General features: G+C 38.8%; 1 protein-coding gene and 1 pseudogene across 1 annotated transcript in view; both read left to right on the top strand.

The window, feature by feature from the left end:
- The window catches only part of Hsd17b12 (hydroxysteroid 17-beta dehydrogenase 12), a 135,251-nt gene that overhangs the window by 93,046 nt on the left and 24,730 nt on the right, over positions 1-17,475 (top strand). Inside the window, exons 5-6 of the mRNA XM_010612532.3 lie at positions 3,803-3,867; positions 4,738-4,782. Coding sequence (XP_010610834.1) covers positions 3,803-3,867; positions 4,738-4,782 — 110 coding nt within the window. The remainder of the gene's footprint in view (positions 1-3,802; positions 3,868-4,737; positions 4,783-17,475) is intronic.
- Positions 5,481-5,643, top strand: LOC117283570 (annotated as a pseudogene).

The raw sequence follows: 17,475 nt of genomic DNA, 5'->3' as shown, positions 1-17,475 counted from the left end.
TGAATCAATGATCACATAATGATAACTGCTCGTGAGCTATGTATTAATGTGTCCCAGAAATTAGGCCAAAGATTGTATGCATGTTATCTCATAATCACACCTAGGAATCAACTTAAAGTATCATCCCTATTTCACATCGAAGAACAATAAGGAAACTGAGGCCCACTTGCCTCTTAGCAGGAGCTAGAACTGAACTTTGGATCTATTGCACTTTGAGACCTATGGCCTTTTACATCCCTGGCCCCCTCCATGCTGGGGATCAAACCGAGAGCCTCACCCGCAGTAGGCAAGTGCAGCTCTACCAGTGAGCTCCATCCCTGGCCCCTTTTATGAAGATTAAAAAAAAAAAAAAAGACAGAAGTGACTCACCCTTGATATAGTCACTATTATTGAGGCCTGCATTTTTAAAAGTCAGTTTATTTCAAATACAATGAAGTGACAGCACTTTGGAAGCAGTTTTTATTAATGACCTACCCTCGGTGTTGGCACTGGACCAAGTGTATGTAACGACAAATATAACCAAAATGTAAACTCCCCATTTTCTGCTCGGATATCATAAATAGAATGTTCTGCATTATTTGACTTGAATTTGGAAGCTCAACCATTAGACAGTATTTTTAAACCACATCTATTTCTTGTGTTTCCAATTAATCTAAAGGAAAAGAAGCCTATGGACTATGGTCTGCGTGGGATTACTCACGGGGGTAGATTATTTTCTAGTAATTTGTTGTTGTTTGCTCCTCCCTTTCACCTACCCCAGACACCAGACTCTCTCTTGGTAATGAAATCATCAGGTCTCAGTGGCAGCTCGGTCTGATAAAGGATTCCAGGTCTAGTGAACTCAGCAACAAGTGAATTTAGGAACAACAACACAAACCTCTTGCAAATGTTCTTTTCTTTGAAGTATGAGATATGGGAAGGATTGTTTAGAAGTGGTATGATACAATTTAGAATCTTTATATAACATGTAAAATTGTTGTGGAGTTTGGGCAACACGTTGACAGTGTTTCCCGACGTTCTGAGGGGGGCCGCAGAAGCTGGTTAAGCACAGCTCCTACCGTGTCCCCTGCCAGCATCCATCCTGGGAGTCACTTCTCAGCCTGCCCTCAGCTTCTCTTTCCACTTCTCTTGAACTGGGTCTTGGCCTGTCTTCACCTTTCTTTCCTATCTGCCTTGTCTCTTTTGGGGGGCTCTTCCTAGTCATAGAGCACTTGAGTGAGAAACTTCTTTGTTTTCTGAAAGACACAATGCATTAGACAAGCAAAAGGGTTTTTCAGGTCACTGAAAAAAATGAAACCTACCTCAGTTGCCTCCCTTGAAAAACTGAAGAAAATTCACTAATACTGTAATATGTAATGCTCATTTAAGATGCTACCATGTAGAAGCGATTTTCAACTGAATAATGTCACAATTTGCAAAGTAGCTTGGTTTTATGAGTTCTGTAAAGAATCTCTTAATCTCTTAATATAGAGATGGCATTTCCTGCACCCATTCTTTATGAGATTAAATTATAATGGGAATATTTCCATCTTTTGCTCCTACCCAAAGCCTGTTTTCTTCTTAGGCTTTTTGCCTGAGAGCTGACTGCTGTTTGGTTATTGCTGCCACCTAATGTCTCAAAATATAATTGCAATGAGTCTGCCCTTTCCAAGATTTCCACTGTTCTGCTCTTTCTGGAAATAACTATTTGAGCACGTAAGGAGGTTCAAACTTTTCCTCTGAAGGCTTGAGATTTGAGTGTGCTAAAATAAGCTGACAGTAACAGATCAACAGCAGAAAAGGCATACAAATTTATTACCGTGTACATGTGCACCGGAGCCACACAAAATAGGAAATTTAAAGAGCCAGATGGTTGAAGCTTTGTAGGGAAGGGAGAAGGGGGATATAGGCAGTTCTGAGGGTAGGGAAATATTTTTAGGGAAAATGAAAAGGCTCAGAACAGTCAGTGGGCTGGCACAGTTTCTCTGGGTTCTAAGTGTGATGTTTGATTTTCAGTCTCCTCTGTGATCAGAGTTTTAATCCTCCCTGGTTAAACGAAATTTCATGAAGGCAATTAATTGTGTTCCTCTTTGGTGGACCCAGTCTTTAGTAGATAAGAGAGCTCCATAGAAAACCCTCACCCAGAGCCTGCCAACCCCTGTATGCCTTTAATTTAAAAGAGCATACATACCAAGGCATCGTATTTTGAAGCATCATTTCTGAGTGCCAAAAGAACAACTATTGTCTCTTTATACTCTGTAAGTACTAGGACTCTGAAGTAATAGCTTACTGTGGGAAGATGAGTAGCAGACATTACACAAGGTAACTGCCACTAACCAAGAAAGAGGAGGTTTAGGAATCTTGATACTAAGCATAAGATAAATTGTCACTGTGACCACCATGGAATGTATTTCCCCTTATGAAATTGGATTTGATGCTCTGAGTGGTCTACTCTTGTTTGAAAAAAATTTTTTAAAAAATGATATATAGTTGCGTTAGCAAAAGTGTGCTCCTTCTACATGATACTGTTTACTTTTTAGTTTGAACATGTTTTCTTATAGACCTGTGTTAAATATTCTCACTTTCACTGTTCGAATAGATAGCTTGATTGCTTTCCCATGCTCATTTAGAGCAGAGACAGACCTGAGGACTGTCCATTGTTAATTCGGCCTTACCCAGAGCAGTACCTCCCTGCTTACTCAATTATTCCTGGGCTTCCTTCGCCCAGTGTTGTATTTGTAGCACATGAAAGGGTCCTAGATTTGAAATCAAAACACTCACCCACCCACCCAGTCTGGATTTTAAAAGATTTGTGTAATTTTATTATTTAATTTCCACTAGCATTTTGAAAGATAGCATGAATACTTCCGTGGGTTAGAAAGAAACCTAAGGATAAAATGGTTTTTTAGATATGGGAGAGTGAAGGAGATAGAACTTGTTGTACGTGATGAAATTAGTTTTTAGTCGTAAAGGAGCTACAGTTTGACAAAACTTTTCCTCAAAAATTATCATAAACTGACTTTGTGAAGAATTATTTTATGTATAGCATTTTAGTAGCTATTTTGGTTTCTCTCAAATGTAACCTTTAATGATCCTTTATAATTCCATACTGGTTTAAGCAGAGTCAAGTGAATATGAAGCCTTTCCTTCAACTAGTTTGGGTTTAATTTGTTAACATACTTTGTTAGAGAATTTATTCTTGGGACCCTTGGTGGAGGGAGAGCCTTTTGGAGAAAATAAAAATTAATTTGGACCTTCTGTTATTATATTTAGATGCTATTCCTATTTGGATGTGCATGAACCCTAATTAAATAGTTTGCTTTGCTTTGCTAATATCCTTTGCTTACATGTTTCTCTTGGTCTTGTTCAAAACACTGAATGTTCAGACTTGTTCAAACTGACTGAATTTTGCAAGTAAGCTCTGGAAACTCACTGCCACAAGTGACTGACCTAGCGCTATATCTCTCTCTGCTCTGTCTACTACACTGAAAATTTAAGTTGCAGAGAAGACTTCAGCAATATTGACAAGTAACTGCATCCAGAGGGAGAATAGGTATGGAAAGTAGGAGGTGAATAGAAGCCCTTTTGACAGTGAGGGATGATAAGTGTACACAGAAAGGCCTAATGAAGGAAGAGACATTTAACTGGGTTTTACGAATGGACAGATTTGAGTTAGAAAAGTTTAGGAAAGGTCACTCCAGGCATGAACTGTATTTTATCTAATTGTATGTATCATTTTTTGGCTTGAGAGTTTTAATCACATTATTTCAAAGAGTCTTTTAAAAATCTATGTTAGTTGGCTAATGATCTTCTCTTATTTCAGTGAACAACGTGGGAATGTCCCATGAATATCCCGAATACTTTTTGGACATTCCTGATTTGGACAATGTGAGTTTTTCGTTGTCTCTTATGGCAACAAAAGAAATGCGTTCGGGTATTAGTGAGATGATTTGATGCAGCGATGCAGACTGTGAGCACCAGAGCCCAGCTGCCTGAGCCTCACACCTTGGTTCTTGAGGTGAAGCTAACCATGCTTAGTCTGTCTGTCCTCACCCCGTAAGTCAGGCAACTTCATAGGAATGCTATAAGCCTTGAGTGAGAAAATATTTACAACTCATATACAGTGCCAGGATCAATACTAGCTCTAGTTTTATGATCAGTTTTATTATATCAAAACAGTTCTATTTTATTACGATTTTACACCAATTTAAAAATCGTAAATATATTAGCAGGATGGTTGACTTAGATAAACCAGCTCTTAAACCAGTTTAAAAATCGTAAATATATTAGCAGGATGGTTGATTTAGATGAACCAGCTCTACCAAAATGAAAGCCATCTCTCCGATACATCTATAATCCTTTTATGAAACTAGGAAAGCACATCATTGAGACACTATGTAATTTTTTTAAAAACTGTTGAAAATTTTAGATCCATTTATTTCTACTTTCCATATTAGCAGAAGGGAAATTGCAAAGTGTTCTATTTATTTTAGATGTGTCTTTCATTTCCAAATTTTTTTTGTACATTTACCTTAGATTTTGCTTATTAGCATAAATTGCTGCTTGTGCCAGAAAAATACTATAATAACGAAAGTAAAATAAAATCTGCCTCTTTTCCCCACCTCACTTGTTTTTCAAGGTCTCTGTAATATCTGGGGAAACTTCCAGTGCATCACCAAATTACCTAAGCACATATCAAATATGAAAATTATTTCTATGATAAATCTATATCAAATTATCTTTTTTTTTTTTTTGCAGATGATCAAGAGACTGCTAAATGTTAATGTTCTTTCTGTTTGTAAGGTAAGCAACTTCATTATAAGCATGTCATCCTCTTTTTGATTCATTCACTTCAGTCAGCTCTTGTTTAGACTAAGCGTATATTCCAGATGAAAGTGATCTGTTAAGTCTTCAAGAAGGAGAAAGAACAGACCATCAAATAGAGTAGGTCTATTATTTTGCTAAGAGCCTAGCAGTTACTAAGTGTCTTTGACACACAAGCACTGTGGTAGGCACTGGCAATACAAAAACTAACGTAGGCCAAGGATTTGTTTCATACACTTGCTCTTCGTCACAGGTAAGTTGTGTTTTTCTTCTCTCCCTTGTAACCCACTCAAAAGATAAATTAAATGTTGTGGTATACTTTTGTATGGGGGATATGTGACTATAAAGTTGTGAGAGTGATTTTTATTAGCCATACATAATAACCAGCCTAGTAGTTAAGCATGTGTTATAGCCATGTCACAACCAGTAAGCCCAGCTAATAGCTAGCAGGAACAGTGCTATCAAAACATGAACACCTTAGCACCTTTTCCCCCTTATTTTTAACAGTCACTACATACAAGTATACCAGACTAATGAAAAATACTGCCCAAAGCAAAATTCCCATGGGCAGTGTCAGATACATGACTTCATTAACTGAGGTACCACTGTACTTCAACTTTGAGTGCTCTCATCGAAAACCAAATATAGTTTCAATAACAAGTGTAGATAAAATATTCATTGCTTCTTGGCCTTTTGGCTAAGATCAAGTGTAGATATATATTTAATGCATCTCTTCAAATTTATCAGATGAGTATAAGGAGGAATTATTAATTTTTACTGTGAATGTTTAAAGAACAGTTTTCCTTGTGTCTTCATGTCCTGAAAGAAAGCATAACCCTTTACATAGGTAAGTCCAAGAACCCAGTAATGTTATGCCTTGCCCAGCTTCAGTGTATGGCTCTACCTGTTGCTGTGTAACATGTATGTTGTTTGACGGAGGCGGCGGAACCACTGAGGCAAACCCCCGGTTCTGCTTGTGTTGTTTGTAAGTGTTAATTCCGTTTTTTAAAGACAAAGGATATTTGGTAGCTTGCTGCTTAAAGGTACTTCATATGAAATATTTAAAATGATGAATGGTTAGTCCATCCCACTGCGCCTTTTCATTTGTTGTTAACCAAGCTGTTCCTCCTCTTCCTCCAGTCTCTCCCTCCCACCCCCTCTCGATTCAGTTTAGGTAAAGAGAAATGAGTAACAGGTGGGGTTACGAGTAGACTTGGAGCAGTGGACCTTCGTGCACAGAATTGTGCTTTTCAGATGTGGTGAATAAGAACCTGTCTGTGAAGTTTTAAAAGCATTTTCCTTAGCTGATTTAGATTATGTAACCGTTCTTTAATCATCTGTGTGAGGTTTCAAGATAATTAAATAACTGCTGTTTGCTTGTTATATTGTACCTTGGGCAAATTACTTAACCTCTGCTTCAATTTTTTGGCTGTAGATTAAGAATGATAATTCTTTTCACCCCACAGAATTATTGTGAAAATTAAACAAGGAAATATGTATAAACCTCTTAGAATAAGACTAGATCATAATAAGAACTCTAAAAGTATTACTGTTATTGTTAAACTCAGACCTGATAGTGACTTGTAAATATGTGCAGTATATGATTTTTTTTTCAGAAGCAAAGTTTTTTGATCAAAATGAATCACCCCTAGTCTATAATTTCTATATTTTGTGGTTTTCCTTTTTTAAATGACTGATGTGTACTGTTATTTTGATCTATCTTTTCTGTACCTTTGGCCAAGTGTTTGAAAATAATGAGCGTTGAAACAATGTACACGTGTTTCATGATATATTGTGCTGAGTTAATGAGAAGTGTGTTCAAGTGTTTAAGTTTTAGTCTATAGAATTGTGAAGAGCTGCAGATTTGTCTCCTGATAGTTTTAACTAGATCCACTAATTTTTTTTCTCTTCTAACCTCCTGCTTGTCTGTCCTCCTCCTTTGCATGGTCTTATAGGATAAAACCCCGGCCTCTTCTGTCTCTCGGATTAGACATTTTTCCTGGCTCTCTTCAGAATACCAAAGAGGCTCCGCGGTGGCAGCCTGTGTCCTTCACACAGCTTCTGAGCACAGATGGGCACGTGCGGCAGCGATGCCCTCCTGTCCTTGCCTAAAGGCCAAACATGCAGTGGGACGTTGTGGCTAAAGTGGCACAGATCCAGGGGCACCGTAAGAATGATGAGATGAGAAAGGAGCCCATTCCCGACACCCTGTTACACCGCCAAGTGTGTCTCCCCACTACATTGCTCCTCTTCCCCTTCCCCTCTCACATTGTCACAATTACTTGTTCACACTTCAGATGAATTAGCAGAGGCAAGTGGTAATTTCTTAAACACTTGGGACTAAGCTGATGGGAAGCGACACCAGCAGACGGAGTGGATATCTGCTTAAGATTTTTGTATGGAAGCTTTTATTTGCAAACAACTCCCATTCAAAAAGCCCCAGGAGAGTCTACTTTTTTTTTTTTGGTACCGGGGGTCAAACTCGGGACCTTGAGGTTGCGAAGCAGGCGGTGGAACCACTGAGTTAAATCCCTGGCCCGAGAGTTTACTATTTAAAATACTTATTAAATCAAATGATCATTCTTACCTTTAGTGTGAATCTGGATTTTCCTATACCTGTGCAATACATACTTTTGAAGGAGAAACAATTTAAGGCTGTTGGTTCATGGAATTCCTGCCATCGGGGGGTCACAGTGTGGACTGTGGGTCAGATCAGTGTAGCATCGCCTCTGTGGAGGGGCACAGTTGACTACAATCTGTGCACATCTGCCCTGTGCCTGGGCGCAGTGAGGGTGGCCGGGATGTGCAGGAGCTGGAGTGTTGTGCTCAATAGCACAAGGAGCCACAGGAAGTTGTAAAGCAGAGGGAAGTTGTGCTCTGATATAGAGTGAGCTCTCATGGCCGAGTGGATGGCAGTGCATATTTTATGCTATGTGTATTTATCTCATCAGAGATTCTGAGAGCAGAGACATTCACCTGTTGAAGTTTTCTGTGTGATGGTCTCGGTTAGTGGTCTCTCACGATACCATGATTTGCCCTGGAGAGGAGAGCATGAGGAATTGCACTTGCTTAGCTGACTGTGCTGTGTTCCCAGGGTCAGAGCCACACTTTCAGTAGCAGTGGGCATTTGGGGTAATTTAACAGAAGTGAAGATGGGCCTGGCTATAGAATTTGAACAGTTGCATGGTGGCTGAACATCAGGGGAAGTAGGGCATGGGTGTCTCTAGCCTAAAATCACACTAAATTTACCCAGTAAAGCTCATGAGACTCTTCCTACCATTAAGGTCGGCCCAGCTTTTGTCTCCTCAGCAGACCACACCGGGCAGGAGGAGTGTTATCAAGAGAGCCTGGCAAATCAGCTTGCCCTGTGGCTTGGCGCTCATGCCCTTGTTTGAGATGTTTGCAGGGCAGGGCCCCAGTGTCTTGTGGCGTGGCGTGCAATTACCTCTGAGCCCTGGGTGAACTGGCTCTGCGTTCCCGCAGCTCTGCATGCCCTGTCCTCGTTGGGGAGGTCAGACGATTATAAAACCCGGACAAGTTCCACATCCCCACCGAAGAGTGATAAAAGTAGATTATCCTCAGATGAGAGGAACCGCAGGTTACCACTAAAGTGAGGGTGATGTGGTCCAGGAGGGTATTGGGAAAGAGATATTAACCCGAATAATTTTGCCTCTAGACCCCTAATGTCTAATTGTAAACAGCTCTCCCCAGCTACTTAGCTCTGATTGTTTCATTTTATAATATTCCCCAATCATTTCTGTTTATTCCTTCCCTCTCTGTGGCTTACCGAAGTGGCCTTTCCCTTCTCCAGAGATGCTTAGAGGCCTCAATGCCTGCTTTTCCAGTTCTGCTTTTAAATCCTTTAGGGAGAAATTTAGTCTTGTTCCTGTTTCCTATGAGCAGTTATGTAGTGTAGAGATTATGTATAGGTAACCGGTATGACAAGAGTCCTACCACATAGACCTTTCCTCTTACAATTTCAGGTGCTCTGTGACTAAAATCTAAGGCAAATCTTATTTCTTATCAAAAATGATGACCTTCATTCTAGAAGGGTCTAGAGACAATTAACCTCAGGATATGGAACCACACTCTTCTAAAATAGTTCCAGTTTTTCACCTAGAGGGATTTCCATCCAGAAGATTGAGAGAGTTTGCAAGTGAAATGGCTGAACTGCTGTTGATTAGTTAGGAAAATCATGGAAAATGGGTGAAGTACCACAGCTCCCAAGTGGGCAAACATAGGTCTAATTTCAAACATTGTGTGATGAGTCCCATATTGATTCAACATCAAAACACATCTTGTTGGGTCTGGGGATTTAGCTGAGCAGTTTGGTGGCCTGCCTTGCAAGCTCAAGGACCCGAGTTCGATCCCCAGTACCAAAAAAAAAAAAAACCAAAAAACAACAAACCACATCTTGTTTGTACTGTTTCTGATCTAAGGTCATTTGTTTTAGTTGAGGTTGCCTTCCTTCCTTCTCCAGGCTTTACTGTTCTTTGGTTCCTTTAACTCACCAATGGTGAGAAGAGCATTTCTCCCCATGACCCCCAACCCTGAAGTGGACGTTGGGCTTGGTCAGTAATGTGGCGTCTAGGGAGTGACCCTAAGGAGCTAAACCCTTAGGGAATTCCAGGCTACCATTCTGACATGCAGAAAAGTGTTCTAACCTCCTTCATTACCTTTCTTAGAGCAAAGAAGGAAATGGTAGGGCTGTGGCCTAACATAAATTGTATGAACAACCTCTGCTAAGAGTGAAATACCATTGAATTTTGTTATTTGCTTTATTGAGGGATGGAGAAGAGGACTCTCAAGCAAAAGATAATGCTTTGGTTTCTCCTTAATCAAATATTCAGCCAGAGCTCAGACTTGAGACCATGTCTTAGTAGGACTGGATGTGGAGGTGGGTAGGGAACCTTCCTGACCCCTCCAAACCAGATCAGTTCTCAGGTCTCATGGTTCCATCACACAACCACATGTCTTCCCTTCGTTCAGCATCTGTTTTAGTGCAGAGCCTCTCCACGGATCGAAAGCACCATAGGATTGATACCTCGTGCTGTTTGTTCCTTGCCATACAGATATTTTAAAAATAAGTACATGAATTTTAAAACTGAAAAATCTTCAGTGAGAGAGTACTTGCCTGCACGCGTGAGTCCTTGGGTTCAGTTCCTGGTACAGGGGGAAAAAAAAAAAAAGTTAACTTTAAAACTGAAAATTCCAGGTCTCATTCTTTGGGTATAAAATCACACTGATTGTATTTGGTCCTAGAAGGTTGAACTTGAATCAAATGGTTATTTCTCTTCAAGTAAATTATGAGAATTTCCTAATCTTTGTTCCCGCCAGGGTAGAAGGCACAGAAAGTTAGTTCCCTGTCTAATTCTAGGTGAGAGATAATAAACCAGTGATCTTTGGGCTGGCTATGACCTATCCCATGTTTTGGTTGGCTCCACTATCAAAATCAGAAAATTTCATACCCAGATTTCTAGTTTCTCTTGGTGAAAATCTGAAAATCGGATAACAGACCTCAGTTGCTGCGTGGCCACAAGTGACTAGAGGGAGAAGCTAGGCTTCCCTCTCCAAATCACTTCCCTCCCCCACCAGTCCCCACTGAGTCACTTACCTCGCTCACCTGCATCAACCTGGCCTCCCTAGGCATTTGCGGTGGCATTTCTCTGTTCCAGGTGACTCTTCAGTGTTCAGTCTACTCAAACTAAAAGACTGACTAGTGCAATGAGGGATTAGAATGGCTTTGTCTAATCAATCCCTTCTGTCTTAGTCTATTTGAGCTGCTATAACAAAAAGTACCTTAGCCGAAGTAGCTTATAAAGAACTGAAATTAATTTCTTGTGTACTGGAGGCTGGGGAATCAAGATCAAGGTGCCAGTAGATTCACTGTCTGCTGAGGGCCATGTTCCCTGTGGATGGTGCCTTCTTGCTCTGTTTTCACACAGTGTGAAGGGCAAACAAGCTCCATCCTGCTTCTTCTGGAACAGCAGTAATCCTGGTCCCGGGAATGGAGATCCCATCTTAACACCACCACACTGGGGCTTAGGTTTTCATGTGCAAATTCCAGGGGGACACAAACATTCAGACCATCTTCCTTTCTTACGAATGAGTATGAGGCCCTTTGCAGGCTTTGAAAAGGTAATTTTTTCTTTTGTACCACTGTGTATTCATTGTATGTTACTTACCCAGAGGTGTCTAGTATTAGTCCCTGTCCATGGAGAAGATGAGTGTTAGATAATTGGACAGATGAATGAAAAGCACAGAAATGTTTTTCTTTCTACACATACCTGGATTCACCTCTGGCATGTGATGCAACACCAGTAGGGGGAGCCCTGTATTAATTTGGAACGCCATGAGAATGGTCTCTCTTCAGCAGTCTAATTGTATTTAATTTGGGGATTTTGCTAAGAATGCATCCCAGCACCCTGCTCCAAGAATTTCAGGTAATGACCTCTAAAAACTTCAGGAATTCTAAGAAGAGTATGAATCTCAGCACTGATTCCCACCCAGGACATTTGTAGATGAAGATATTCCAAGCTAATATCTAGAATCTTTCAATCCATTCTGAAATCAGCTGTTGTTATGCTCCTAAAATTTTTCAAATTATTGAGAACATTTAGCCCACGGGGTCTCACAGAAAAGGGCTGCTTCAGGCATAACTACAAAAGGCTGGATTTATCAAACTGCAGGACAACCACTCTTTCCATAGTTTTCTTTAGAAAATGAAGATGTTGTAGATTGATCCTGAGGTTCTTTCTAGCTCATAAGGAATCTAATTTAAAGGAGTGATATCTTGCATTTGGGTGAAATGTAAAAACCTCTTTCAAAATTTTAGGGATTATTTTCACCTCCCAAAATCTATCACTGTTGACAAGTCAGCTGACTTTGGAAAAATTTAAGTAGTAAAAATACTTAATATGTTAATCTTGGTAAAACAGTATATAATGGTATGTACATTCTTTTTTAAAATTTGTTTAGTTTATAAATTATGGTTTTAGATTCATTGCTAATCAGCATGCAGCTCTCTGTTCTAGAAGGTTCTTTTTCTTTTGTTAAATTATTTTAATGTGGATCAAACTAGAATTCATTATGAAACCAAAATCTCTTTATTTTGTAGTGTGGAGTAGCACTTCAGGTTAAGCAATGTGAGGTTGGGAAAAATAGCAAAGAGAACTCTTCGACAAAGACTTAAGCATTAATAGAAAAGAAAATCAAATAATGCTTGGAGATCACCAAGCACTCTGAAAACTTTATCTAATTAGATTTCTACCCCCTGTGCAGTAAATATTCTGTTAGCCATACAGGTGAGATTCTTAGAATTTCTAATTAAGTTATGTTCTTGGTAGCATAGAGCTCAAATTATACAGTTTGCCAGAGGAAATGTGTGCTGTGTCATTCTGGCTGGACTTCCAGTAGAGTTCCCATCTAATTTCTACAAAACGGGCATTGTGCAACATTGTTGTTACTTTATGTAATTCTTTTTTCACAATTATACTATGATTTTTTTTCAAAATTATTGTTAGTTATTTCCATTGAAAATTTGTTTAAGGTATTTGCATCTAAGCAATTGTTTAATTGTGTGGGTTCTCTTTTCAGTTGCTTGAATTCAGCTCCTGTTTGATATAAACAGATTTCTTTAGGGTAGCGGCAAGGCAGGGGTGGACAGAGCGGCTGTTTGGGTTGTCTTGGTTTTGTGCATGAATACCTGGATCTTGGGGCTGTGCCTGGATGCTAGGGCAAACTGAAACTCTCTTCCCCCTCACGGATAATGGTGGCGCAGGTGACAATACTTGTTTTCTTACTTTACTAAAATGATGTGAATTCTAGTATAATTTTTTCATTCAAGCCTTTGGTTGTCTTAAGAATTCTTTGATAATGTTTTCTTCATACTATTCCCCTGAAAAAGCCAAATGTCAGAGGTTACAAGATACAAAAGTAATTTGTATTGTATCTATTTTCATAATGGAAGAGTGCGAAAAAAAATCTAGATTGGCTCCTTGGTATTTAAGTTCTTTCTACAAACTATTATTTTTGCAACAGAGGTAGAAGAAAAATTTTTGTTAATATTAAACTTTTTTGTTTTCTGTTTTTTGGAAGTAAGACTGTGGAGGCTTTTCTTATTATCAAAGCAATGCAAAATTTTTGCCAAAAATATAAGATACATGAATACTAAGGAGAAAATAAATCCTGTATAATCTCACCCACAGATGGTTACATTTTAATATAATATTTTCAAGGATTTTTCTAGGCCAGCCAGTGCATTTTAAAATTATGTATCTCAACTAATTGGTTCAGTAATACTGATTTTGATTTTATTCTTTAGCCAGAATAAACACAGCTGTATTAGTAAATTCCAGCAAATATTTACTCTTAAGATTGAAAGTGTGGTTTAAGATTGTATATTTGTGTACTTTAAGGCTAGCTTGCACGTAGAGAGATGTAAAGTCTTTTTTTTTAATTGAGTTTATTGGTACATTTTAGGTATACAGTACAGTTACATTCATTATTGGGATCTTGTACATTTACATGACAGGTCTTGGTTCTCATTTTATCCCCTTGTCCCTGCCCTCCCTTCAGCCCCTCCTACCCTCCCTGTTTACAAATACTTTATTTCCATATTTTCATTTTCTCATATTTTTTTCCTTTTCCCTTATTCCCTTTCCCCTACCCTTCCCACTAACCTTTAGACCTTTTCTTCCTATTTCACATGGTCAATTATCTCATTAGGATCTTATGTACTATTATAGCTTTTCACACCAGAGAAACTATTCGGTATTTACACATGTGTGACTTATTTATTTCACTTAGGAGTATATCCTCAAAATATATCCATTTTCCTATGAATGAATCTAATTTCTCATTCTTTATGGCTGAGTAGTATTCCATTTTATAGAAAAACCACATCTTTATCCAGTTTCCAACTGATGGGCAAATGGGCTGTTTCTAAGTTTTAGCTATTACAAACTATACCGCTATAAACATAGGTGCGCATATGTCACTGTGATATGATTCTTTAAATTCTTTTGGAAAGATACCCAGCAGAGGGATGGCTGGGTCAAATGGAACCTCCAGTCCAAGCTCTTTGAGGTATCTCCATATTGACTTCCATAGTGGTTGCACCAGTCTGCACTCCCACCAACAATGGAGAAGGGTTCCTTTCTCCCCACAACCCCGCCAACATTTGTTATTGTGTGATTTCTTGATAGCAGCCATTCTTTGTGGGGTGAGGTGGAATCTCAGTGTTGTTTTCATCTTCATCTCTCGAATGACCAGTGATGTGGAGAATTTTTTCATATATTTACTTGCTGCTTTTATTTCTTTGTCTGAGAAATGTCTGTTCATTTCAAATGTCCATTTTTGAATTGGGTCTTTATATTTGCGGGGGCTGATTGTTTTGAGTTCTTTATATATTCTAGATAAGAGCCCTTTGTCTGAGGAGCAGCTGTTAAAAATATTTTCCCACACTGTAGGTTGTCTTTTAGTTCTGTTCATGGTTTCTTTTGCAGTGCAGAAACTTTTTAATAAGATGAGATCCCAGTTGTTGACTTTTTCTGCTAGTTCCCGTGCTACTGAGGATTTGTTCATAAAGTCTTTTCCTATGACAGTGTCTTCAAGAGTTCTGCCTAACTTATCTTCCAGCAAGTTTGGTGTTTCTGTTTTAATATTTAGATCTCTAATCCACTTGGATTTTAATTTAGTGCATGGTGAAAGATAAGGGTCTAGTTTTAATCTTTGGCAGATTGAGATCCAGTTTTTCCAACACCATTTATTAAAGAGGCTATCTTTCCTCCAGTGGGGATAGTCAGCTCCTTTGTCAAAGATGAGGTAGCTAGTACATCTGGAGTTGTTTTTGTGTCTTCCATTCTGTTCCACTGATGAGAGGTATAAAGTCTTAAGTGTAATATGTGATAGGTACAGATTTTCCCATCTTTAGATTTTAGGCATCTATATCTTTTTTTGTGGTGGAAATCAGTGAAACTATCACTAAGTGACACTACATCACTAATGAAAGTATGTAAGTTGGAAATACTTGTTTTTTCTGTACAGATTTGAAGCACTCGTTGTAAAGGTACTATTGCAACAACTTTTATCTACCTTAGAAAAAACTGAATTAAAATTGCTTGCTGTACATTTGGAAATCTCAATATGGGTAAAAAGTGTGTGGAAGTCAATTTACTACTGCTTGTCTGATGTTCTTAACCACTGAACTTACAAGTTGTGGTAACCTTATTTGAAAAATATATTAAGAACCCAAAATTGCCTGGTACAGCAATTATCACCTGCAGATGGCCTAAAATTAGCATATTGAATTAACTCTAGAAACAGCTTGTGAGCTGTGAAATGGAATTCAGAGAGATAGTGAGACTTCGCAGAAATGCTTGGTGTATTGGTATAAATAGATGTCAAGATACCATTCCATGCATACAAAGTAAAACGAAACCACTAACAGCTTAGTTGAAATACCCTATGTAAAACCTGATGTTAAAGAGACTTTAATTTAACGTAACACGGTGAAGTCTCTCTTCCTACATGTTGAATATTAAGAATGATTTGTATACACATACCCAAACAAGAAGGCTTGAAATTGAGTTTATTTATGACTTACAGTCTGATTAGACCGATCATTTCAGTGGAGATGAAGGCATTAATCAATGTTATAAAAGTGTGCAGTTTTCAAGTTGACTCTTCTGAAGCTTTTCAGAATTACTATTATTTGACAGATTTTAAAAAGATGTTCCATATTGTGGCAAGGACAAATAACTTAGAGTCAGACTCTGGGCGGGTGCGCTTGTGATCTGGAGGAAAGGATGACTGTGTGTGTGTTGATGGGCACTCCTTTTGGTCACTGAGCACACAGCAGGTCTTCTGGCTCTCGAATAGCCAGTCATCCAAAGAATTGCTTCTTCCCTTGGGTTATCAAAATTTACTGAGCTTTCGGGCCCGGGATTTAGCTCGGTGGTTCCGCCACCTGCCTCGCAAGCACAAGGTCTCAAGTTCGATCCCCAGTACCAAACAAAACAAAAACAAGAACAACAACAAAAAATTTACTGAGTTTTAATTTACATGTGTGAAGTATACATTTTGATCATGTCCATACATGCAAGGCCATCAGGAAAACACTTAATGTTTAGCATGCTATTGATATGTAATTTTGTAAATATGACTATATCTTAAGGGGTTTCATTTTCTTTTTCTTTTTTTTGATACCAGGAATCGAACTTGGGCCCTTACGCTTGCGAGGCAGGCGGTGGAGCCACTGAGCCAAATCCCCAGCCTGGGGTTTCATTTTCTTTCTGATCATTTTCTGGATAATTTTTACAATTCAGAAGCAATAATTAATATACGGCATGATATAGAAAAATTAGCTTATGTGTATGCATTTCTATTTCACCAATATTGTGACTAAAAGTTATATTCTGTCAGACCACTTTTAAGTGTATACATTTATGTGTTGGGAAAAATGGAATTGAACTTTCAAACTCTGTATGACCACTTACTATTATTCCTTTGATACTAGACCCTGGGTCCGCATAGAAGAGCCTGTCCCTGGCTCTTGTGGGATTTACTGGCAGTGCTCCAGGTGTCTGTGGCCTACAAATCTCATTCTTTCTCCTACTCTTCTTTTCTTGCAAAGGAAGGCTAAGCAGGTACCAGCTCTTGGCCACTTTGCAGTTAACCAGTCTCACTTCCTTAATACATGCGCACGCACACACGCGCGCGCACACACACGCACATGCGCGCACGCACACACACACGTGCGCGCACACACACACACCTGAATAAGGGCATTTTTATTACCAGCCTTCTTCCTCATTCTGTTTCTGTGATCACAGGGTATTGGGAAACTGAATCGTAGCTTTTTACAGAATGTTTGGGGAACCCCTTTATGATGCATTAGCTGAGTACTATGGTCCCCTGATAAAATGTGCTAAATAAAAAAAGCTTTTGTGTACTCTTAAGGATGTGTAAGTCTATCCCTTATAATAATATCCCACCAGTTAATATCCCAGATGTACGTCTGTCTCACTAGCATGGAAAGCTGTCTGTGATATTTTATGCAGATGCACTTTTCAGGACATATATAACAGGATGCACACACTTTTTACTTCTCTATATGTTCATTCATCCAACAAATACTATTTTAAATGTATTCATTCTATACCATATGTTGCATATGTATTTTGAAATTTATTTTATCCCATTCCCCCCCTCAAGCCCCCCTCTCCCTCCGCCATGTACAGAAGCTTTGTTTCCATTTTTTCCTTCTATTTTTACTTTTTTTCTTGTGTCTTCCTTTCTTCCTCCCTCCTCCCTTGTTCCCCTCCCCATTTGAACATTTTCTTCCTATTTCCTAACATCCATTACATATTTTCAGTCCTTATTTACACTTTCAGTTTCTCACAGCAGAGAAACAGTGCAGCATTTGAAGATGTGTGTCCGATTTATTTCACTTAAGAGTCTGGTCTCAAGGTTCATCCGCTTAGCTAGAAATGTCTGAAACCCACCTTCTTTATGGCAGAGTAATACTCCGTTATACATTATATATTTTTATGACTGCCTTTTACATTCTACTCCTCCTGGACCTTCTCTTCTAGAGAACTGATGTGTCTTTATTAGAATCTAACCAAAGCATAATCTAAAGCATAATTTACCTGATTCTCACACAGAACC

This window comes from Fukomys damarensis, unplaced genomic scaffold, assembly GCF_012274545.1.
Source record: "Fukomys damarensis isolate Sample0158 unplaced genomic scaffold, DMR_v1.0_HiC HiC_scaffold_27, whole genome shotgun sequence".
In the NCBI taxonomy this organism is placed as follows: Eukaryota; Metazoa; Chordata; class Mammalia; order Rodentia; family Bathyergidae; genus Fukomys; species Fukomys damarensis.
Note: the sequence above shows the minus strand (reverse complement) of the source record. Positions and strands in the feature narration are given on the sequence as shown.